This window comes from Penicillium psychrofluorescens, assembly GCF_964197705.1.
Source record: "Penicillium psychrofluorescens genome assembly, chromosome: 4".
Taxonomy (NCBI): domain Eukaryota; kingdom Fungi; phylum Ascomycota; class Eurotiomycetes; order Eurotiales; family Aspergillaceae; genus Penicillium; species Penicillium psychrofluorescens.
In genome coordinates, this window is record NC_133442.1 from 856,703 (window position 1) to 879,235 (window position 22,533).

General features: G+C 54.6%; 7 protein-coding genes across 7 annotated transcripts; 3 read left to right on the top strand and 4 right to left on the bottom strand.

Annotated features, from left to right (window-relative positions):
* Window positions 1–726: 726 nt before the first annotated feature.
* On the bottom strand, window positions 727–2,498 carry PFLUO_LOCUS6051 (uncharacterized protein; the record flags this gene model as incomplete). The annotated part of the gene is made up of 2 exons (XM_073783560.1): window positions 727–884; window positions 941–2,498. The coding sequence occupies 2 exons, from the start codon at window positions 2,496–2,498 to the stop codon at window positions 727–729; spliced, it is 1,716 nt and encodes a 571-aa protein (XP_073640102.1).
* A 1,352-nt stretch (window positions 2,499–3,850) lies between these two features.
* Window positions 3,851–6,634, bottom strand: PFLUO_LOCUS6052 (uncharacterized protein; the record flags this gene model as incomplete). The annotated part of the gene is made up of 2 exons (XM_073783561.1): window positions 3,851–6,360; window positions 6,514–6,634. 2 exons carry the CDS (start codon window positions 6,632–6,634, stop codon window positions 3,851–3,853), a joined length of 2,631 nt encoding a protein of 876 aa, XP_073640103.1.
* Window positions 6,635–7,536: 902 nt separating this feature from the next.
* On the top strand, window positions 7,537–10,334 carry PFLUO_LOCUS6053 (ATP binding; the record flags this gene model as incomplete). The annotated part of the gene is made up of 4 exons (XM_073783562.1): window positions 7,537–7,724; window positions 7,795–7,868; window positions 7,922–8,073; window positions 8,127–10,334. 4 exons carry the CDS (start codon window positions 7,537–7,539, stop codon window positions 10,332–10,334), a joined length of 2,622 nt encoding a protein of 873 aa, XP_073640104.1.
* Window positions 10,335–10,842: 508 nt separating this feature from the next.
* Window positions 10,843–12,081, bottom strand: PFLUO_LOCUS6054 (mitochondrial; the record flags this gene model as incomplete). The annotated part of the gene is made up of 3 exons (XM_073783563.1): window positions 10,843–10,966; window positions 11,024–11,716; window positions 11,831–12,081. The coding sequence occupies 3 exons, from the start codon at window positions 12,079–12,081 to the stop codon at window positions 10,843–10,845; spliced, it is 1,068 nt and encodes a 355-aa protein (XP_073640105.1).
* A 393-nt stretch (window positions 12,082–12,474) lies between these two features.
* Window positions 12,475–15,046, top strand: PFLUO_LOCUS6055 (uncharacterized protein; the record flags this gene model as incomplete). The annotated part of the gene is made up of 5 exons (XM_073783564.1): window positions 12,475–12,546; window positions 12,616–12,705; window positions 12,757–13,125; window positions 13,207–13,846; window positions 13,902–15,046. 5 exons carry the CDS (start codon window positions 12,475–12,477, stop codon window positions 15,044–15,046), a joined length of 2,316 nt encoding a protein of 771 aa, XP_073640106.1.
* A 326-nt stretch (window positions 15,047–15,372) lies between these two features.
* Window positions 15,373–18,382, top strand: PFLUO_LOCUS6056 (tethering complex subunit; the record flags this gene model as incomplete). The annotated part of the gene is made up of 3 exons (XM_073783565.1): window positions 15,373–15,586; window positions 15,651–18,237; window positions 18,295–18,382. 3 exons carry the CDS (start codon window positions 15,373–15,375, stop codon window positions 18,380–18,382), a joined length of 2,889 nt encoding a protein of 962 aa, XP_073640107.1.
* A 372-nt stretch (window positions 18,383–18,754) lies between these two features.
* On the bottom strand, window positions 18,755–21,221 carry PFLUO_LOCUS6057 (uncharacterized protein; the record flags this gene model as incomplete). The annotated part of the gene is made up of 7 exons (XM_073783566.1): window positions 18,755–18,947; window positions 19,000–19,453; window positions 19,524–19,819; window positions 19,876–19,962; window positions 20,015–20,848; window positions 20,904–21,016; window positions 21,072–21,221. 7 exons carry the CDS (start codon window positions 21,219–21,221, stop codon window positions 18,755–18,757), a joined length of 2,127 nt encoding a protein of 708 aa, XP_073640108.1.
* Between the last annotated feature and the right edge of the window lie 1,312 nt (window positions 21,222–22,533).

A 22,533-nucleotide genomic window follows, 5' to 3' on the forward strand; every position in this document is an offset into this window, starting at 1 on the left:
TGCTTCTTACGAAGACTACGAGGTCCATTATCGCCAGGCTCATGTCAATCGCTGCTCGGAGTGCAGCAAGAACTTTCCTACCGGCCATCTACTTAATATACACATCGAGGAAAACCATGACGCGCTCTTTGCTGCTCGCAAAGCACGAGGGGACAAGATGGTTAGTCTGCAATTGCAATGCAATCCTACCGCCTACTAACTAACGACTCCGAGCAGTATGGCTGCTTCATCGAGACATGCGAGCGGAAATGCTCCACTCCGCAGAAACGAAGACTGCATCTGATAGACAAACATATGTTTCCCCGGGTATATAATATCACCAGTTACTTCAACAAGCCATCTTACTGACAGTTCCCCCACCAGACCTACAATTTCTACATCGTTAATGATGGCATTGACAAGCAAACCTCCCTGCTTCGGCCCTTGAACAGTCACCGGCGACGCATGTCTATGACGTCCGTCTCGTCTGCCCAGGAAGGTAGACTGCGGCGGCGGAGCTCTGCTTCTCACTCGAATGCACCTGCTCCCCCACTTCCACTGGGCACTCAGCCGGAGATATCAAAGGACTTGGAGATTGATGAGCTGGAAAAGTCCATGTCTGCGCTACAATTTGTTCCGACGAGCGTTACAAGAAACCGAGAGAGACTTCCTCGGGGCCAGCCTTAAAGTGCAAATCAATTGGCCTGGTTGTGGATATAACTAGAGTGCGCCTAGTACCACAATCAACTATCGTCCGAACGCGGTGGACAACTGCTCCTGCAGATAAGCGATGGGCGCCGCGCGATAATAATCCTCCTCGATGTACGCCAGATTCGTTACATTTACATCGAACACCATGTTCCGTGGGGCCTCCGTGGTATACTTCGGCCAGTGCACTCGGGTAGCTGGTGACTAGATGTCAGCAATGTCTTCGGATTTTTATAGGGAGAGATAAACATACTGCCCGACGCGTTTGGGTCAAGGTCATTCACAAAGCTCACCCACATCCGAGACATCATGGTTGCGAGCTCGAAAAAGGTCTCGGGCTCATTTGCGAACGGGTCCACGGCGACGGCAGTCTCATATCCAAGACCTTGGATATTGTGGAAGACAAAAGCTACCTCCTGGAAGTGAGTGGCGCCCATTTCTGGCGACTCGCCGTTCACGAGTACATTGAAATGATACGAATATGCCGGCACGCCGTACTTGGCCCACATCTGCGTGGTGGTGCGGCGCAACGCATGGATCTGAATGTCGCCTACAAAGGCACAGTCGCGCTTCCACTGGTACCCATACTCGCCTCGCAGGTTGGGCGGGGGTCGGCCGTCCAGCGTGGTGGGGATCCCGATCGCAGGGATGTCCGGATACAGTGCATCGATGGTATCGATGACGGTGTCGTTCGGGCCCCAGGATTGGACCATATTCCGGAACTGAGCGGTGGTATTGATGGCGCCAAATTTCTCCGCAAAGTTCGTGCCTTCGTCGAAATTGTTGCCGATCAGAAACGGCACACGGGCGAACTTGCCCTCTCGCAGCTGCGTGAGCGTGGATCCCTGGATGATCTCGCCATCGATGACGGGGCGGTAGGCCTCGCTGCTGACGACGGAGCTGTTCAACACGTCGTTGAGCGCCCATGTGTCGACGCTGCGCAGACATGCGAGCGTATCGGCTGTGCCGGTGCAGTTGGTTGCGTTGACGATGGCGTCGTAGTGCGTCTGCCACTCCGAAGCATTCACATACGCCGTTGCCGAAACGGGTGTGCCGCTCTCTGCAATACCGGCGCGGAAGAGCCCATCGTCACGGCCTCCATAGGCGACAAGATGCGCACCTACACTTTCTGCGCCGGCGCTCTGTCCCCAGATGACGACCTTTCTCGGGTCACCTCCGAACGCCGCGATATTCTCCTGGATCCAGTGCAGCGCAAGGCGCTGATCATGCAGTCCCGCATTGGTGGCATCTCCCTCCTTGACAATCTCCTCGCCATACATGAATCCCCATCCCTGAAGACGGTAGTTGAGACTCACGCCAATCATCGGCTTATCCATCTGCACGGACTGCTCAATGATAAACGAGAGATTATACCGCGGGTCCTGGCTTCCGCCAGCCACCCATCCACCGCCATAGATCCACACCGCGACGGGCAGCTTGTCACCCTCTGCAACACCATGCGGCCGCACCACGTTGATAGCAAGACAGTCTTCCGAGACAGGGTTGCCCAACACCCAGTCGTCACTGCTGTACCCGAAACACTCGGGATAATAAGCCGTTGCATTCCGACTACCGTCCCAGGTCGTGTTCAGTGACCGTGGCTGGCGGAACCGCAGGTCTCCCACCGGAGGCTGCGCAAAGGGCATCCCGAGAAACAGATCTTGGTCATAGTGCTGGTTCAGAATACCGTGGTAAGACCCGTTGCGGACCTTGACGCTCGGTGAAGTGACGCGTTGATACGCTGCACCGCACGCCGTGCTAGTTAACAGCGATATTGCCGTCAACAAGGACACGGCTAAGGAAGAATACATGCCGAGACAATGCTTATAGAAACCAGTCCTTTGAAGTTAAACTTGACCAATCACCTCAAGTGCCTATCTGTATGCAGTAGAAGCCAGGACCAAATGCCGCAGCCTCGCCTTTTTATGTTAAATCCTGTCTGCCCTTAATCAAGTCAAGACTCACTAACTACTCGGTCTATTGACTTCCCCCGCTTCGGAGAAATAGTATATTCTCATCTCCTCAGAGTCGGCTCACCCCGACAAATGTAATGTATTCTTGATTCGTCAACGGCGTACATGCACTACCCAACTAGGAAACTACATAATACACTGGTAGGATCTGACGACATAGTCCGGGGGGGGGGGGGGGGGGGGGGGTGGAGGACCACAAACGGGAGAAGTATTTCCCACCATGATCCTAGCGCAGCAAGAGATCCGCAGAAAAAGATATGAATGATGCAACAACGTTCAGAAATGAATGCCGATTGGTAAAAATCCCCGCTTGAGCTGGTGTCTAGGTGCTCAACCAATAGTCTACTTGGGACTTACAGTAGTGACTAGTAACTTAGGGCAAGGCAAGCAAGTTTTCCCCAGCCCGAAGCGAGCTGCTCCGGCTAAAGTGAGGATCTCCGGCTCGGAAATGTACAGATGTTCTGTATTCCGGACTGTTAGCACAATACTTGATCATCTCGAGGGGTTAATACAAGGCGGGGTTTATGGGGGAGCTGGACGCTTCCTCTGCCCCTTTTTTGTTATATCCGGGGGCGGATCCTGCCTGCACTAGCCATATCAAGTAGTTTCGGCCGTACAGATGGAGAAGATTTAGTTTGAGGAATGATAGTAGCTCATCATTGTCCGTCTAGTACGTAGCTACCCTCTGTACGCAAGTCTTCTTAGGCATGGATTGGAGCTCGTGTCCTCTCTCTCTCTCTCTCTCTCTCTCTCTCTCTCTCTCTCTCTCTCTACAAGCCAGTCCTCCTCGGATAAAAAAACCGAAAGGAACCCAGATATATAAAAGACGAAACAAACTGCGCCAGAACTCATTTCTTGCCAGTTCACAAACGTGGTTATCATAAGAATTTCAATCCGTTTAGTAACAAAGAAACAAACAGAAGAATTCATCCCACGTGCCCCGGCGCATAAGAGATAATCATATCGCATCAACCGGGGGTATAGACGGCACCAACCAAGGTGCTGGAGTCGTAATACATGCAAACCAGCCCAACAATAACCTTGAACCAAATAGCAATAAGAAAAGACAAACACCCGGTTCCTCATCCTGCATATACATAAACGCCATGAGATATCATATGGACCAAAGAAAAAGCAAAAAAAAAGGGTATGCAGGCACGCATGCATGGCTCATTCGACAGCGCATCTGCTCAGCTCTCCAGGAGATCAGCATAAGCATCCAAGCTAGATCCCACCAGGTCGACAATAGCCCAGCTAGTATTCCCTTTGAAAGTTCTCGCCCAGACGCGGACGATGGCCACGCTAAGCTGGCGGACCTTATAAGGATTAGCCACGAACTCCGGGTCAGGAGCACCGGGCGGTTCAACAGCCATGTCTGTTTCGTCCATCATGCTCTTAATCCACGAGAGGAGTTTCCGCTCGTGCTCGGACAGGCGCTGCTCGGGTTGTGTTGCAGGGATGGCGAGGAGCCAGCGGCTGAGCAGGAACGCGCATTCGAGACTACAGAGGGAGTGCTGGATGCTCCAGAAGAAGGAGTGGGTTCGGGCCACGAAGTCGATGCCCAGGCGGACGGGGATGGAAAGAGCGTGGGCGGAGTGCAGGAGGGCCATGATTAGGCGTGGGCTGCGGGCGATAGGAGGCGAGGAGCTTAGTGCGCTTGCGATTTGCATTGGGTCTTGGGTGCTGAGGTGGCGGCAGGGGCCGAGGTCGACGTGCAGGCGGATGTATGCAAGGCCTAGGAGAGCGGTAGATGTGAAGGCAATGGGTCCCGCGGGATTTTGAGGGTCGATGCTGGACTCAGGCGTGCGTTTCCACAGAGCTTTCCAGGCACCGAGAGAACTGTCGAGCGCGTTCAAATCTTCCTGTCTCAAGCTGGTTCCTTGCATTGTCGGGGCGGAAAGACATAGCTGCCGCGCAAAAAAGATTTGCTGAATAATAGCATGGATGAGGATATAGTTGCCCAGAGGAGAGATAGGTGCCGAGGGGACCGACGTGGCTGACTTCATGAAAAGCCGGGCGAAGGCTTCCTGGAAGGGCACGTCGGACCCTAGCCGGTACCGGTGCGCTCGTCGCCATTGAGCGGCATTGTTGGCTTTCCAGAGATCATGCGAACAGGGCATGTTCAACTTCAACTCTCCGTTCAGAATCAGGGGAGGGATGTTGTACATGATCGAATGAAGGTTGAAGAAACAGTACACGATGAGTTTCGTTCGTCGATTGCCTTCTCTTCGTGACCATTCTTCCCAGGTGATGGGATCTGGCGTAGGAGTGGGTTCGGATAAGCCGTGTTCTCGAACGAGTCTGGCCAAAGTGCTCTGGAGCGAAAGAATCTCCCGCAGGAGTTCTGGATGTCGCTCCCAAGACGCGAATACGGTCAGCAGCAAGAACGTCCGAATCACCTCCATGTGGGCGTCCGAATCATCCGGCATGTATATGGACGGGATCACTGGAGGATTAGACATCTGTTGGTGATGCTGCTGGAACGGGCTGCTGGCCGCATTGGAGATCAAGGATGATCCACGCGAGTTGGGGACTGCGGAAGGGGGGGAGAAGTAGTTCCATGATGGATAAGGTACTTGCTTGCTGTCTCTGCGGCGCAAGCGCTCCAGAAGAATCGCCTTGGCCCCATAAAACAGGTCAATCCCGCGGCTGTTTTCGAAGCGGTAGTGTGAGCCAGCTGCGGCCAGCGCTAGCGTCAGCTCCGGGGAACACTTGGCAATCGAAAGCGTGGGAACGTGTACGAATGGAAGATGTTCGTTCAGTCCATTAATATACCCGGCGAAGAACCGAGATAGTGCATGTCGTGATGGCGGAACAAAGCCCTTGGGGAGAACATAGGAGAACTCCTCGAGCTTTGAGATGAAGACTTGCCGGTCCGAATTTGAGATATCCCATGCCGGTCGGGGGCTGTCATCCGACAGGCCAACGCGCTCGTCAATCTCGTGGGATTCTGGCTGGAGTGAAGGCAATCGAGACCCGAAATTCGAAAACGATGGCGGGTCATCGGTCACTCGCGGGTCACTCATCAACTCAGCCCCGAGTCGCGATGTCTCACGAACCGGTGGTTTGGAGTCGATCGACATGTTTTGCGGCAGCATCGGTTCCTCAACCGACGAGAATACGCCCGAGTCCCAATCCGAGGACAATCCTACGCTTTCCAGAAAGACCGTGAAATCTTGGACGGGATCTCCTAGGTCCGTGAGGTCGAGCATCGAGGGTTCCACCCCGTAATTATCCGTGATGGTTCGTTCCTGGGCCGGTGGAAGTGGCTGTGACGACTGGCTGGCCGAGTGCGTGGGTTTTCTCATCGATTCCAGGCCTTCCTGTTGGCCCTCCAGAGCAACATGGCTGGCCGCATGTGACAGCAGATTCAAGTCATAACCCCAAGACGGATTGAAGTGCGGCGAATCGACTATCGATGGTGGCTGTACCTGGACTTCTGGCGGGTGCGGGGGAGGCACCGGCTGAGTGTGGACGGGGATGGCATCCGCCAGCTCCAGCATTCGCGACTCGTGATGCGGCGGATGAATGATATTGGGTTGGATGGGGAGATCATGGTGGTGGCGTTGGGGGTGGAGATTTGGGTTCTCGTGGCCATTGTGCTGTGCCCGATGCTCGCGGTTGGCGGCACTCTCGGCGGGGTGGACTAATCGTTCATGGCGCACCAGAAGATCGCTATCCAGGATAGTCAGCGAGGGGACTGAGGGGAGAGGGGGGGAAGGAGAGGGGAAAAGTGAGTACCTCCGGGCAAAGGACTTGGAGCAAATGTCACATGAGAAGGGCTTCTCCTTCGTATCTGTTGTCCTACATTAGGAATGGAAATCCAGCGAGGGGCGGCAGGGGGTTACTCAACGGGTGCGGAGATGGCGTTGGAGATGTTCCAGACGGGCAAAAGAGCGGCTGCAGTACTCGCAGGAGAGGGACTTGCGATGTACCTGTTTCTTCTTGATCTTGACCTCGTCCTTGTCGTCCATGGTGGGGAGCACAGCGACTACGAAGGAACGAACTCGAGTGTAGAAGAAGAATTTGAGGCTGTCGAGCGGGGAAATCTGTGGGGATGAGGGGGAGTCATGTGACTGCTACGAGGTGGTCTTAGGGGTGTGCGAGAGGACGGAGTCGTCGAGAATAGTCACGGCAATAGATCTAGCATCGTTGTCGAAGGACTACTTCATGATGATTCTGGTCCGCGAGTGATCCAGTTCTTCAAGTTCATGTGTCCGGGCGGAGCCGGTGGGCCATGCTGGGGCGGTGGACTGCCTAGACTCTACCTAGACACCAAGTATCAGGGCTATCCAGACAGAAGGTAGAGAACTACGTCGACGAGACAATTCTCAAACGAAACACAGCGGCAGGTCCGACTGATTTGACGCGTCTCAATGCCCTCGCAGTGGGTCGGTCTGTTTGCAAGGGATGAAACATGCCCTGAAACCCGTGGGGAACGGGATCGATCTGACTAAGGCGGTGTTGTTTCAACGCCGATCGATTTCGTCTCTTTTGTCCATCTCGTCTCCCATTTTAATCCAGCCCAGCTCGTTGATTCATTCCATTGACCCTTTGCAACTCCCTGGTAAGTGGTACACGACCCCCTTGCCCGTGGTGACAGTCCCGGGCCGACTCCGACCATTCACCACTCTCCCGCCCCCAACCCGCCATCTCTTCTCATTTGCACACGCCATCAACACTAATGCAATTCCCGGCTGACCGACTCCAGAGCAGGTTGTCGAGACTATGCATTGACTACGTCACCCTTCTCCTCACAACTGTCGATTTGTCACCTCCCACACCACGGTCGTCTCTCTAGGTGGGAGATCAGGGCTCCGCGGTAGGTAGGAAGCGTGAACCAGGCACCGACCGGAAACAAGAGCTGGAGATCACAATGTTGGCTTCCAAAACACCGTATGCGGTGCCTCTGGGCGGACCGACCACCCAGACACCGGTGACAGCCTACACTACCACCCCATCACAACGGCCGACGATGAACACAAAACCTCAGGAGAGCGTGGGGTTTAGCAGCCCGACAAAGTCGGAGTTTTCAGACGGCCAGGACGAACTGGCGTCCGTGAGGTGCGACCCCGACATCTTTGGGAGCCGCGATGCCAGGACGATGATCGTGCTGACCGGTCTTTCTACACAGGGCGTGGGATGAGAAACGGGTGGTCACCTGGCTTCATGGTATCAAGTGTGGCCAATATGAGCCGATTTTTAAAGGTATGACCGGTCCCTTTCCCTTTGTCACAGCTACTGGGGCTAATCCACTACAGCCAACAACTTCACGGGGGATAACTTGCTCGAATGCGATCAAAAGATCCTGCAGGAAATGGGCATCAAGAAAGTCGGGGACCGAGTGCGCATCTTCGTCGCCATCAAGAAGCTCCGTACCAAGACCGGTCCGACTTGCCGGGCAAAGAACATGGTGAGATCTATTTCCCTTCCTACAATGAAGCAGGTGCTGATATCGGCGGGCAGCAAACATTAGCTGCACTAGAAAAGGCAGCATTAGCCACAAAGCTGCCTCCTCGCCGCTCGTCCCAGCTTGATGATGGATACTCGCCGCTTGGCGGAGGTCGCTACAACAGTGGCCGGAATCTGAGCACCGGCGACGCTAAGCATCCACGGAATCCGAGTCTGGACGGTATCACCATGGGCGCTCTCCCCCCAAACTCCCCGGTGATCCGGATCATCTACACTGGTGGTCAAACCAAGGTTCTCGATATCCGCAACTGTAAAACGCACGACGAGGTCATTCTGTGTGTATTGAGGAAGCTGCAGCTTCCCGAGCACCAGTACAGAAACTATTGCTTCTACGTGCTGGACGGGTTAGATCCGGATTTGTCCAATTGCAGGAAGCTTACGGACAAGGAGCTTATGGAAATTTGCGAAGGCGTTAACAAGTCTGAACGAGGCCGCTTGATTCTCCGGAAAGTCCATGCCGGTGAACCCGACATGGACGAGATTCGCCGTGCGTCTCAGCTCGCCGTCGACGAAAGTCAGGCTCAACATCTGAGTGCTTTGAGCGGCTCGAACATGCGCAACCAGCTCAAGATCCAACAGCTGACGGGTGAATCTTGGCATAACATCAAGCAGCCCCTCTCTCCCCGGGGCCCTACTCCTCGGCATCGTCCGTCTAATTCCACCGATCAAGATGCACTACCGCCACCCTCTGCCGTTGAACGCCATCCCGACCGCCATCCAGTGTCTAAGCTGCGCTCATTCTTTGGACAACGGCCTCCGAGTGAGATGATCATTCACGAACTTCCATCCTTCTTCCCCAGTCATGACAAGGAGGACATCGAGAAGACGATGCGCATGTCTGTCCGAAGATCTCAACGTCTGAGTCGCGCAGCGAGCCGAATGAGCCGCATGAGTGTTGTCAGCAATTACAGCTACGCATCCAGTCTCAAGGACGCGCCTCCGTTACCGCCGCTGCCTCAAATCCCCCCAATCCCCAGTATTGCCGACAGCTGGCTTCAAGGCCAGCCGGGAGCACCGCCCAACCAACAGGGCTCACGGCCTTTGTCGGTCTCCAAATTCAACCTCCCTCAATCCTCATATCGGGATTCTGTCGCCTCCAGTTCTCTTCAGCCCCTTCAAGAGGAGTCTCCTGTCGAGCCGAATCGCAAGTCGTATGTCTCCTTTGACAGTGGCTCCGATGAGCCGAACCCTGCCCGCCAGAGCTTTTTCGACGAGAGCATGAGCGTCGCCGCTACTGATGGTGGTTCGTTCAATGACCGTTTGAGCGCTTTCGTAGCTGAGGATGGCGAGGAAGAGGACGTGGACCTGAGCGATTTCTTGGCTGGAAATAACTTTGCGCCCAAGAACTGGATGAAGGGTTCCTTGATTGGAGAAGGTTCTTTCGGAAGCGTCTTCCTTGCCCTCCACGCCGTTACCGGTGAACTCATGGCTGTCAAGCAAGTCGAGATCCCCTCGGCCACAAAAGGAACCGAGTTCGACCAGCGGAAGAACAGCATGGTCACGGCCCTCAAGCACGAAATCGAACTCCTACAAGGGCTTCACCACCCGAATATCGTGCAATACCTTGGCACCGCGACCGATGACCAGTACCTCAACATTTTCCTGGAGTATGTGCCTGGCGGCTCCATCGCCACGATGCTGAAGCAATACAACACCTTCCAAGAGCCCCTGGTGAAGAACTTTGTCCGACAGATTCTCACCGGTCTCTCCTACCTCCACAGCCGGGACATCATCCACCGCGACATCAAGGGTGCCAACATCCTTGTCGACAACAAGGGCGGCGTCAAGATCTCCGACTTTGGTATCTCCAAACGCGTGGAGGCATCCACGGTCCTGGGCTCTCGCGCCAGCATCGGCGGCGGCGGCGCCGGCAGCCATCTGCACCGCCCGTCTCTGCAAGGCAGCGTGTACTGGATGGCACCCGAAGTCGTCCGCCAGACGGCGCACACCAAAAAGGCCGACATTTGGAGCTTGGGCTGTCTCGTCGTCGAAATGCTGAGCGGCGTCCACCCCTTCCCAGACTGCAGCCAGCTGCAGGCCATCTTCGCCATTGGCAGCAACCAGGCTCGTCCGCCGGCTCCAGAGAACGTCAGTCAGGAGGCCGTCGATTTCTTAGACATGACTTTCCAAGTCGACTACGAGCTGCGCCCGAGCGCGGATGAATTGCTCCAGTGCAAGTTCCTGGCCAATACGCTTCCTTGATGGGGGGTTGTGCTCTACGACCTATCTACTCTGTAATACGATCTTACGCATGACGGTGATTTGTTTTTTTGTCATTTTCTTTTTCGTTTTAATGTGGATAACTCTCTCGGTCTTGTGACGACGGTGGAAATGCATTCGAGCTGGTTTCGTGTTGTGCTTCTGCCTGGTTGATTAGATGAACATGGAACTCGAATGAAGGATTCATTCAATATCTAATAACCCCTTTCGTCGTAGGCTGTTGCCACATCTCCAGCAGTAGTTGCATGCATTGCTGCCTGTCCAAGTCTGTTGAGTAAACTCAGGCTACAGGGTTATTGCGATGGCCAGGTTTGATCAGGCTACTACAATCTCAGATCGGGATATGCTGAATGGGAATGAATGGACGTAGGAAAAAGAAATAGTACATATCCGCCAATCACACTGGCCACTGTGCAGGCCATCTCTAACGTTACATATTGCACAAAAGAAAAGGGTTCACTAGATGACTAGAGGCACACTCCGGGCTCATCTAGTTGACAATCTTGCCATGGAAGGGCACACCCATGGCACTAAGGAGCAGGCGTGCATCCTTGTCCGCCTGGGCGCTGGTGTGGATGGTGATGTGGCAACCAGGGATCATCTTAGGAGGGTACCTATTGGCACAGCGTTAGATCCAACCAAACCCGAAGGGGATAATGCATAGCACTCACATGTCATAGTTGACCTCGATCTCAGGAAACAGAGCCACCTGCTCCGGCTCCAGTCCAAAGGTAATATTCCCACTGCTATCTCCGCTCGTCCCCTTCACACCGGGCCAGTCCTTCAGTCTCGGCAGAACAACATCGACCAACTTTCCAAAGAAATGATACATATCCTCACCGCGCAGCTCCGCCTTGACCGCAACGGTATCCCTCCCAGGGGCAATACTCCAAGTCGACACACTGGCGCGGGACTTGAATGTCTCGACACGCTTATTCGAAATCGCCTGCACGGCCATACCGGCCACATGCAACCAACCCGAGTTCTCCTGCGCAGCCTGCTTAACGTAGCTGTGGATGGTAATGCGCTCGAGCTCGGGGATGCTATTGAATTTGATTGGCTTGCGCAGGAGTCGTAGAACATCGCCGCCGCGTGGCCCACGTAGGGGACGGTTCTTGTGGTAGGGGGAGCTGTCGTCCCATTCGCGGAGACGGGGTGCCTTGGGTGGTGGGGTGAAGCCCGGTGGGTTGTGTACGTAGCACAGCGTGAGGATGTCGGATGCTATTGCTGCGTCGTAGGTTTGTTGGACGCGTGGCAGGGAGAAGGGGCCTGGTACGAATACGCGCGAGGATGGGTCTGATGGCGGTGGTGGTTGATGCGGGTGGAGGGGGCCGCGGTCGTATTTTGGGGGTCGGAATTGGTATCTAGGGGTTGCATGTTAGAGGCTCTGTATATGCCGTAGGAGAGTTTGGCATTGCAGAAAAGATCAAAGTCAAGACTAAGACCCCAAGGGGAACGGTCAGAGACGTAGGACATACCGACTGCGTGGGAGCTGAGCTCTGCGGGACTTTGCCGCTGCGACTGGGTTGAATGATTTCACGGTGTCTGCTGGCAGTGGTGTGGCCAGGGAGGACTCGGTCTCCAGCTCGGCCAGATGGTTGGAGAGACGCCTGGCTGGCGCATCATCAGAGGCATTGCGCCGGCATGCGAGGGTCTGCGGACGAGCCGACGGGGCAATCGCCCGTGGCAGTGTCCGTGCTAGGTATCTTGATGGCTCTCGGGCAGCCATGTTGTGTCGACCGAACGTTGTGAGCACCCGATCGGAGAGACGGAGGTCTTCTGCCTCCCGAAAATTGTTTGACGGGTCCATCCAGTCACGTGGTCGTCGCCTTACCCATCAGGCATCCAGTTATGCCCCGCGAGTGATCGATCTGCCCTGTGATCTGCCTTTGTGATCTTGTTAGTATCATGATTCCCTGCTTGTGTTTCGGTCAGAAAAGTTCAATTTGCCATCTGATGCGCCCTTTATGTTCCCTGTCATCTTGCATCCTTTTCTAGCTCTCTGCCAGTCTCCAACTTTGTTTTCCACCTCATGTCACTCCACATCTTTGCACCTTTTCACGCGTCCTTTCTTTCCTTCTAAGATCTTCTTGTTTTCTTTTCGTATCCTACATTTGTTACGATGAGTGGTATCCACCGGTTTCTTGCCCGACGCGATCGGCACGGCAGACATGAGAAGCACGGCAAAGGCGAGGTGTGTATCTGCTTGTCTGACATGTTGCGGTATACTTCCTTCTGAAATACTAATACCAGATTGTTATAGTCGTCTCTCCACACTCTTTCCAAACCTGTCATTCAGGGCTTTTTCACATCGGACGTGATTCCAGAGCACGGTCCGGAGCACAAGAAGAAGGTACGCGCCGAGATCTCTTATAACCACTTTACCCCGCTGACTCGTATATAGGTCAAAGAGCTAGAACGTCGCATCAGAGAGATTGGGATCGTGGGTCTGAAAGAAGAGAATTGCAGCTACGCCTTGCTCTCCACCCAGGGGGATCTAGACAGGGCATTCCTCTCCCTGATCCTGCTTGAGGATTCCATCGAGGGCGTCATCAGACCTTACTCTCCTAACACCAAACTCCTTGGTGCGGAGAACCGTGAAGGGGTCACCTGCTGGCTAGACTCGCTGCTCTTTGCCATGTTTGTGCGTCTTGATTGCTTTGAGGCCGTCCTGTACAAACAGTTCCCAGAGGAGCCACGCAACAAGTTAGCAGTCCTGATCCGCTACTGGGTGAATATGCTGCGGTCCGGTCAGCTCATCACTACAGATATCGTAAGTGATTTTCGATTGAGATCTATAGCGATCGCTTTGACTTCGCCTTGACTTCACAGGTGCTAACGCGGGTGTTTCTAGACCAAATATCTGCAGAATACCCTTGCCGAGTGCGGCTGGGACGCAGCTGGTGAGCTGCGCCAGCAAGATGTCTCTGAAGCCTTCACGTTCATCACGGGCAAGCTCGAACTGCCTCTTCTCACCCTAATGATGAGCATCTACCACTGGGGGAAAACCGATCTGAGCAGTGATCACAAGTTCATCAATGAACGGCTGCTTGAAGTGGCTATCCCGCCGGAGCGCGCCGATGGGCGGACCCTCACCCTAGAAGATTGCTTAGAGGCCTACTTCAACAACCGCATCGAAGTGAAACGGTATCTTGAGGAGAATCGGGACAGCCTTCTCAGCTCAGCCGAATCGCCTGAATCTCTTTCGAAGGGCTCCTCTGCACACGTTGAGGAAGTGACGGGAACACTGACTCCGACTACCTCCAACACTCCGCAGCCTGTCGAGGTATCTCCACCGTCGGCGGCCACTGGAATTGATGCGACTGGCACGGCCACCCGGACTCTTCCTCGTCGCGACAGCATCGTTCGCGAAAGATTCATTCCTGACCACATCGATGAAAAGGCCGATGCTAAAAGCGATGGCTCACGGCCCCGGAAGGGCAGCTACCGCAAGGAGGTCATGATGCCTGCGTGGCAGTTCTTCAGCCTCATCCGTATGTCCTCTTCTGATATGGTCAGCGAACTAGTAACTTATATTTTTCTTCTTAGCTTGGTACACCGATAACACGCCGACCAATGACGCTCAGGTCGCCGACCACTTCTCTTCACAGAGACCAATCCTCGGCATCTGCTTGAAGCGCTACTCCTACCTGCCAAATGGGCGAGCCATACGTCTGAATACCTTCATCGACATCCCCACCGAGATCGGACTTCCCTGTTTCATCACGGACGACAAGCTTGGCGATAAAGATGCCCATCTGTATGGCAACTTCAAGCTCTCCTTGCAGTCCATGGTCTGCCACCGAGGTAACTCGGTGGATTCCGGACACTACATTTCCATCGTCAGAGGCACAACAGCCGATTCCTATCCCCAGGGCGTGGAACCGGGGAGGTTCTGGATACGGTTTGATGATCTTGCCGCTGAACGAGTGACGCTGGTCGATATTGAGGAGGCCCTGAAGACGGAGTCCCCCTATCTACTCTTCTATCAGATCCTTCCCATTGGCGAAGATGCGTCGACCTCTTACTTCCAAAACAGACACCATGCACCATCTTCGCGGGCATCGGAGGACGCTATGGCGGATGAGAATCTGGGGGGTTTTTCTCCCAACTTGCTCGCCTTGTCTGACAATGACAACAAAAACACTGATGACCACCACGAAGAGCCGGTCTCTGGTCGACCCAGCCTCGAAGTGACGGCGCCAGACAGTCCCACTGCCCAGCTGTTGAACAATCCTGAACGACGACCTAGCGTGGTTTTCTCAGATCGCATCATCCCTCGCCAAGCACGCTCGGTGCCATCCAGCTCCCCTCGACTGGCGCCAACCACCGAAGAAGAAGGAACCAGGTTCTCGTTCTCTCGCTCTCGCTCTCGCCGTGGATCCCGTTCGGCGACGAAGAGTCAGTCCGGAAGTCGTGCGGCCAGTCAGTCAGGCGAGAAGCGCCTCAGTTCCACGTTCTCTCGCTTCACCGGACGGCTTAGCAAAGACAAGATCAACAGCGATGGGTCCACTGCGGACAGCGAGGTCGATGAGTTGGCTCTGGACAGTGATGAGGGCACTCCGGGCGACGTGAAACCTGGACCGTCTGCCCATTCCGAGGGCAGAGCCCATTCCAAGGAATTTGACCGCTTCAAGGAGAAGAAGGAGAAGGGTAAGGAGAAGAAACTGGAGCGGGAGTGTCTGATGATGTGATGCTACGATGTTTGACGACTTACGACTGTATTCGTTGCATATCTTTATGATGGATGATACCCCCAATCTGTGAAGCGATTCAAAATGTGTATGATTCTGTTCCCCATATTGTTATCTCGAGATCTTTCATTATTGGTTTGTCTCTGTCCGTAAGGTTAAGTTACTAGTAGTTGTAGTGGCCGGCCTCAGGCAGCCAGGCCGCCTCCACTCCGCATTGCCCGCCCAGCCAGCTCCCTTCCGTGCTGCATCATCGCCTTCGGTCTGCCTGCTCTCACTGCCTCCATCTCCAATCCGGCATGCGATAGTCTCTGCACAGCTTGCGCACCATGGCGCTGGACGGATCCAGCAGTTACATTGCTCCCAACAACCTCAAGGAATCCTCGGACTCCCTGCCCATGTTCGATGTCCAGCGAGTGCAGCTCCAGTTCCAGGTCGCGGCCGACTTCGTCGCCGCCCAAGTCGCCAACAATGTGCTGGTGCTGGCCCTGTCCACGGGCCGGATTCTTCGCATCGATCTCGATAGCCCAGAAGACATTGATGGTGAGCTGTTCAGCAACCCTTCTTCCCCGCAGACGAGACTAACCTCGTGTCACACCGGCAACAGACATCGATCTCCCCAAGAAGTCCTCCGAAGTCGGCCTGATCCGGCGCATGTTTCTTGATCCCTCGGCTTCGCATCTCATTGTCAGCACCACCCTCGGGGAAAACTACTACCTTCATACCCAGTCCCGGCAGCCGAAGGCGTTATCCAAGTTGAAGGGTGTCTCTATTGAAAGCATTGCGTGGAATCCGTCATTACCAACTGCGTCGACTCGGGAGATTCTCTTGGGCACAACCGACGGCAACGTCTACGAAACCTACATCGAGCCGTCCTCGGAGTTCTATCGCCGTGAAGAGAAATACGTTGCATCTGTCTACAAGGTGCCGGATGCCTCGCCTGTGGTAGGAGTCTGCGCGGAACTAGTACCTTCAAAGCCCGATCACAGGAGGGTGTTTGTGGCCACTTATGCGAAGTTGGTTCACTTCCTCGGTCGGACAGCAACTGTGAGACATGGGCGAGAAGGCGGCGGCTCTATCTACACAGACCTTTTCCAGCGCGGGTCATCTTCGATCCATGAGGTCCAGAACCCGTCTGGCTCTGCGCCTGCTGTGCTGACGGTCTCCCCTTCTATTTCGGAGGGGCCTCAATCCGACGAAGAAAGTGAGAAGGAATTTGCATGGCTCAGCTCACAAGGGATCTATCATGGCCAGATCGAATCGGACACCCCATTCGAGAATGGCAAAATGCTGCAGCGTTCAATTTTCCCGGCTACCGAGTCCTACCGGGGAGGCAAACGAACGGTGCAGAAACCAATATCCGCAATGACCTTGTCGCAGTGGCATGTATTGGCACTCGTGGAAGGTCGAGTAGTTGCTGTCAACCGTCTCAGCGAAGAAATCGTCTATGAGCAGTCAGTCTTGGAGCCCGGGCAGCACGCTCTGGGTCTGTTGACTGATGTCACGCAAAAGACGTACTGGCTTTTCACCGGGCAAGAGATCTACGAAGTTGTGGCGAATGACGAAGATCGAGATATTTGGAAGACCTACTTGCGCGAGCAGAAGTTTGACGAAGCCCTCCAATATGCCCGCTGTGCTGCGCAGCGAGATGCTGTGTTGACTGCTTCGGGTGACTTTTTGGCCGAGAAGGGGAACTTTTTCGAGGCGGCCAAGGTCTGGGGGAAGAGCAGTAAAGGGTTTGAAGAAGTCTGTCTGACGCTCATTGATCACAAAGAGCACGATGCTCTGCGGAAGTATCTTCTTTCGCAGCTCTCGACATACAAGAAAGCGTCGACGATGCAACGGATCATGGTTGCGAGCTGGCTTGTAGAGCTTTTCATGTCCAAGCTGAACTCTCTCGACGATAACATCGCTACCAAGGCTGAGTTGGCGGAGGATGCGAGTCCTAGGCAAATCGAAGAGCAACTGGGCAGGGTCCGCACCGAGTTCCAAGAGTTTGTGAACAAGCACAAATCCGACTTGGACAAGAAGACGGTCTATGCCATCATCAGCAGTCATGGCCGGGAGGAGGAGCTGCTTTTCTTTGCCACCGCCACGAACGACCATAGTTACGTTTTGTCGTACTGGATCCAGCGCGAGAAATGGTCGGAAGCGTTGGGCGTGCTCCAGCGGCAAAGTGACCCCGACGTTTTCTACAAGTACAGCAGCGTGCTCATGACACACGCGCCTACGGGGCTGATCGAAATTTTGATGCGCCAGACCAATCTGGAAATCGAACGACTCATCCCCGCGTTGCTGAATTATAACAAGTCTGCCAACGTCTCTCTTGAACAGAACCAAGCTGTGCGCTACCTGAACTTCATCATCTTCCACCATCCGAAACCGTCAGCGGCAGTCCACAACACCCTGATTTCGATCCATGCCTCGAGTTCATCGCCCTCTGAGGCCGGGCTGCTCACCTACCTCCAATCGCAGCATTCGTCACCACCCCCGTACGACGCGGACTTTGCCCTCCGTCTATGTATCCAGCACAAACGGGTGCAGTCATGCATCCACATCTACAGCGCAATGGGCCAGTACCTGCAAGCAGTGGAGATGGCACTCGAACACAACGACATCGAGCTCGCGGCCATTGTCGCCGACCGACCCGAGGGCAACGACAAGCTCCGCAAGAAGCTCTGGCTCCTCGTCGCCGAGAAGAAGATCCAGCAACCGGGAACCGGCATCAAAGACGCGATCGAATTCCTTCACCGCTGCGAGCTTCTCCGCATCGAAGATCTAATCCCCTTCTTCCCCGACTTCGTCGTCATCGACGACTTCAAAGATGAGATCTGCACCGCGCTGGAAACCTACTCGCGCCACATCGACGCTCTCCGCCAAGAAATGGATAACTCCGCGCAGACGGCGCACCAGATCCGCGGCGAGATCGCCGGCCTGGACTCACGCTATGCCATTGTCGAGCCCGGTGAGAAATGCTGGATCTGCTCGTTGCCCCTTCTGAGTCGTCAGTTCTTTGTGTTCCCCTGCCAGCACGCCTTCCACAGTGACTGTCTGGGCAGGGAGGTGCTGGAGGGTGCGGGGGGCAAGAAGAAGTATATTCGGGACCTGCAGGCTCATCTGAGTACCGGTGATTTGTCTTCCTCAAGGAGAGAGGAGATTGTTAAGGAGCTGGATGCGCTGGTCGCTGAAACTTGGTGAGTTTCTTTCAATTTTGTCCCGCTCTGTACTCTATACTGATCGTTGCTATGCAGTATTCTCTGTGGTGACCACGCCATCAAGCAAATCGATAAGCCGTTCGTCACGGACTCGGAGACGGTCAACAACGACTGGGTTTTGTAAAGAAAGTCGCTCGGCAGCCGGGTTCGCTCGTGCTGTTTTTTGATGTTTGGGATCGCTCGCGTTTCTACAGTGGTGGCTATATTTCATGACAGGCCTGTCCTTGCATACTGCGGTGTGGCAGCTTTCTCTTTCCATTGTCTGTGCAACTAATACCCATTCTCGTTATCATCCCCGTATATAGCCTTGAGAGAACTAGCTCATATGATTCGACTTGGATATTCCATTATGTATTACTTCTCTTCTATAAGAATCTCGGTATAACCCAGCGCCACGCAGATAGATCTATATACTCCCTTCCCAAGACGCCACATTAATTATAATCAGAGAATATCGGAGAAAACAACCCAAAGACGAATAGAAGAGAGAAATGGCTCAGTCATGAGAAGGCCACAACTCGCGCAACAACTCCAGATCCTGCGCAACAGCCGGACTGTGCGGCGCGCAGTCTTCCAGAAATCGCATCATCTCCTCGTTCCAGCGCTCCCAGCCAGCGGGGAGAGTGTCGCGCACGCGCGGGCTAGGGGAGTGAGCGATGCAGTAGAAAAGGAGGATTTGGCCGAAGAACCTAACACCCATCAGTCCGTTTATCATAGACCGAGGAGGGGTCAATCACTCACTGAGAACAAAAAGCAAATTTGATAGGAATGCAACTCTTCATCTCCCGGAAAACGCCCTGCGTAACAGGCCAATCCATTGCGTTCCGCAGGCCGCTCTTCACCTGCTCGAAGTCCTCGTCTGTTAAGGAGGATGGCGTGCGCAGTGCTTTGTACAGATATGGCCGGCCGATGTGGAACCGGGCGATCATGTATCTGCCGCGGAGCATGGCGTCGATTACTGCTGTGGCGGGGGAGAGGGGGCGATTTTGCTGGTGGTGGTGGTGGTGGTGGTGATGGTGATGAGAGATAGGGTTTAGAGGGGATGGGGCGGGAGATTGGGATTGGAGGTTACTGGAAGGAGATGGGGCCAGTTGGTCGGTGAACTGGATGGTGGTGGGGAGGTTGGTGCGCCATTGTTCGAGTTGGTGGTGGAGTTCGGCGTTGACGGCTGGGAGAGGAAAGGTTCCTGAGTCGGCTGGGGAGGAAATGAGAATTAGTGACGCCCTACAGAAAGACATGAATAACCCCGGATGAAAAAGACTGACAGTAGAAGTAGAGCGAATGCCGAATACGCGTCAGGATGATCCGGTGTGCCACCTGAGCCAGGAAATGATACTGGAAGTACGAGTCGTCGACGACGCTGGTGGAAGCGTATCGGGTCGAGACGTAGCCCGTCGTCTCGAAGCCGATGAATTTAGGGATGGGGACGTGTTCTTCGAGGCGGGAGAGGCCGCTCGGCGGGAGATGGAGCTCTTGCACCAGGATGGTCTCGTTCATCAGGGTGTTCCAGAACACGCGCGATTTCATGTCGCCTTCCCATTCGTCGTAGTTCACGTCGTGACTAGTATATGTTTAGATCTGGCTAGATGTAGAGGTGGGAGAGAGGGAGAGACTTACTTGGTCAGCATGGATAGGCAGCAGGTCGCTGCGCGGTGGATCATGGCCCAGGAGTCCATTGGACGGAGGATCTGGCTGTAATATACACTGTCGGGGGTTCAGTCAGCGTTGCTCCAAGTTGAAAGGAAGGGGTACATACGACGAGAGGAGATAGAACTGGCAGCTCTGGATATCATTATCGCACATCAAGAACCCAATGCGCCGCCTCGCCTCGTTAAAGAACCGCAGCCCGGGCTGTTCTTCATAGACGACATTCATCCATTCCGGATCCTCGAATCCGTGACTCTGAGATCCCGGCAGGGGATAGTCGCCTTCCCGGTGCGCCAGAACGGCAATACACCCGAGGGCCAGAACATTGAGCACCAGGCAGCTTTCGACGGTATACCCAAAGCCGCTGCCGATGGCGGAGCCCAGCGTAAAAGAAAAGAAAAACGTCTTGTCCATGATGGGCGTAAAGGGGTTAAACACGGCAAAAAAGGCATCCGACAGACCCTTGACCAGGGCCAGTGGCAGAACCTCCAGCCAGTGCTCGCCGGCCTGCAGCGGGAACGGGCCGGTGAACATGGGTAGGTGGTCCCGCGTGGATTCGAGTCCGATGACATAGTTCTTGCCCAGCTGCTCGTGCGTTTGGAGGAGTGAGTCCGGTAGGATCTGGCGTGCGCCGGGCCAAAGAATCACGCCGTGCTGACTGAATGAGATGGAGACCCGGCCGGCGGAGTCGGGCGTGGTGTTGTTTGCTTCTTCGAAGTCAAAGTCATCTTCTGTCTCCCTCACGGTGGCGGGGGTGGACTTGGATGCTGCTGGAGTGGACTTGGACACTACTGGTGTGGACTTGGCTGATGGTCCCTGTAGCTCACTGAGGTCTGGGTGGACCTGGCCGCGCAGGTCATCCAAGATGGACGAGGGCATGCACTCTAGCTTCGTCTCGAGCCGGTGGAGAGTGCTCATAATCATGGAGAGCGATTGATCTCGTCTATTTGGTCAATCAATGCATTGTCCATCGTGTCTCAGAGGTCAACCCAACTCACTTGGATGATTTGCGCTCCTTGTAGACGCACTCCAAACCTAACGACTTGCACAGCCCACATTTCGGCCTCGACTCGTCGCATCTTGTCTTCTTCAGCCGACACGTTTCGCACGCCTAGAGATCGTCAGGTCCGATGTATGATAATCGGGAGATGAGTCAGGGTACTCACGACAGAGGCAATGAAGTTCCGGGGCCTCTTGGACGGACCGGGGTGGGACTGCTCCTGTTCGTCGGCCGAGAGCAGGTCCTGGGGATGCAGGCCGCCGTCCTCGAAGGGATCCGGGTGCGCATCCATGGGATCGAGCGAGCGCTTGCTCATGGTGCCTGGATTGGCTGGCAGCGGCTATACTGCGGCGGTCTTTTTTTCCAGCATGTGGGGCGATTCGTCGCGGCCCGGCGGTGGAAGGATGATTCATCCTGGTCAGGCAGGGTAGAGTAGTGTCACTGGAGAAAGTCTACTGTTTCCTGGTAAATGAAATCAAATATGAAGAATTGAATTGATTCAGTTATTGATTGGTTTAAAGGTTTAATGTTGGTTGGGTTGTTGCGGCGTAAGGAATGTCGAAGCAGAAATATATATCGTGGAGCGCACACATTTGTAGGACCTCAGTGAGAGCGCCAGGTTAATTCAATTCTATCCTATTTTTAAAGAGCGTACGACTCTACCAATTCGGTTCAGTAGCAGGTTTTCACTGTGGCGACCACTAACTTGGGTGCCTGCAGTACAGCTCCAGCTCCAGCTACCGCGCAAGCAAAGGGCTGCGAGCTACTACATATGAGACACCAGTCTCCGCCTCAGACAAAGCCGTTTGCCTTGCCCACGCATTGGCAACCGGACCGACAATGCCGCATTCTTACGCCATCATGGACAGCCACCAGAACCAAGAGAGACTCGAGACAAACGAAGTTGTCAGCATGGCTGGCCGCGAGCGGAGCTACTATGTGTAATCACTGAGTAGAAAATAGTAAGGCCGCACGAGAATAGAAACCCGTTGTTTGGCGCCGGTCTCCACCAGGCGTCTCCCGACTCGTTTCAGACAGGTCGACCGGTGCCCAGTAATACATGTATGGACGTGCACTCTCTGACAGGTGGGAATGCATAGTTAATCGAGTCAGACTGGTGTCATCGCGGTCCACCAGGGCAACCTGTGCGAAACACAGCAATGTAGCAGACAGGGACGGAGACGGAAGGGGGGACGGCGTGGATGACGTTGATCGACATCTGTGGAATGTGGATTGGTGAACGACTGCTGCGACACGTATTATGTCCCATGGACACCGCAGTGGGAGTCGGGATGTGTACGACGACCACCGCTCACTGCCGGTGGCAAACGATGCCAGAGGGTCTTGTTGGGCTGACGCCGGGGGGTGGTTCTAGACTACGCCCTCGTCAGGCACGATCCAGTTGACGCGGCAACCGTTTATCCGAAAGCAAGCCAAATGACCAGTCAGCAGTCTGCACCAGTCATAATGTCGCAGCACCCAGCTTCCCCCTCCCCCCCCAGAGAGCCCTTGCTGAGCCGGCTGCAGGATGACACAGGATGTACTCAACTCCTTTTCTCCGGGGTCCTGTAGAAGGAAGTAATGCATGGTGCGGTGCCCGGCCTCTGCAGCCGTGCGACGTACCTGCG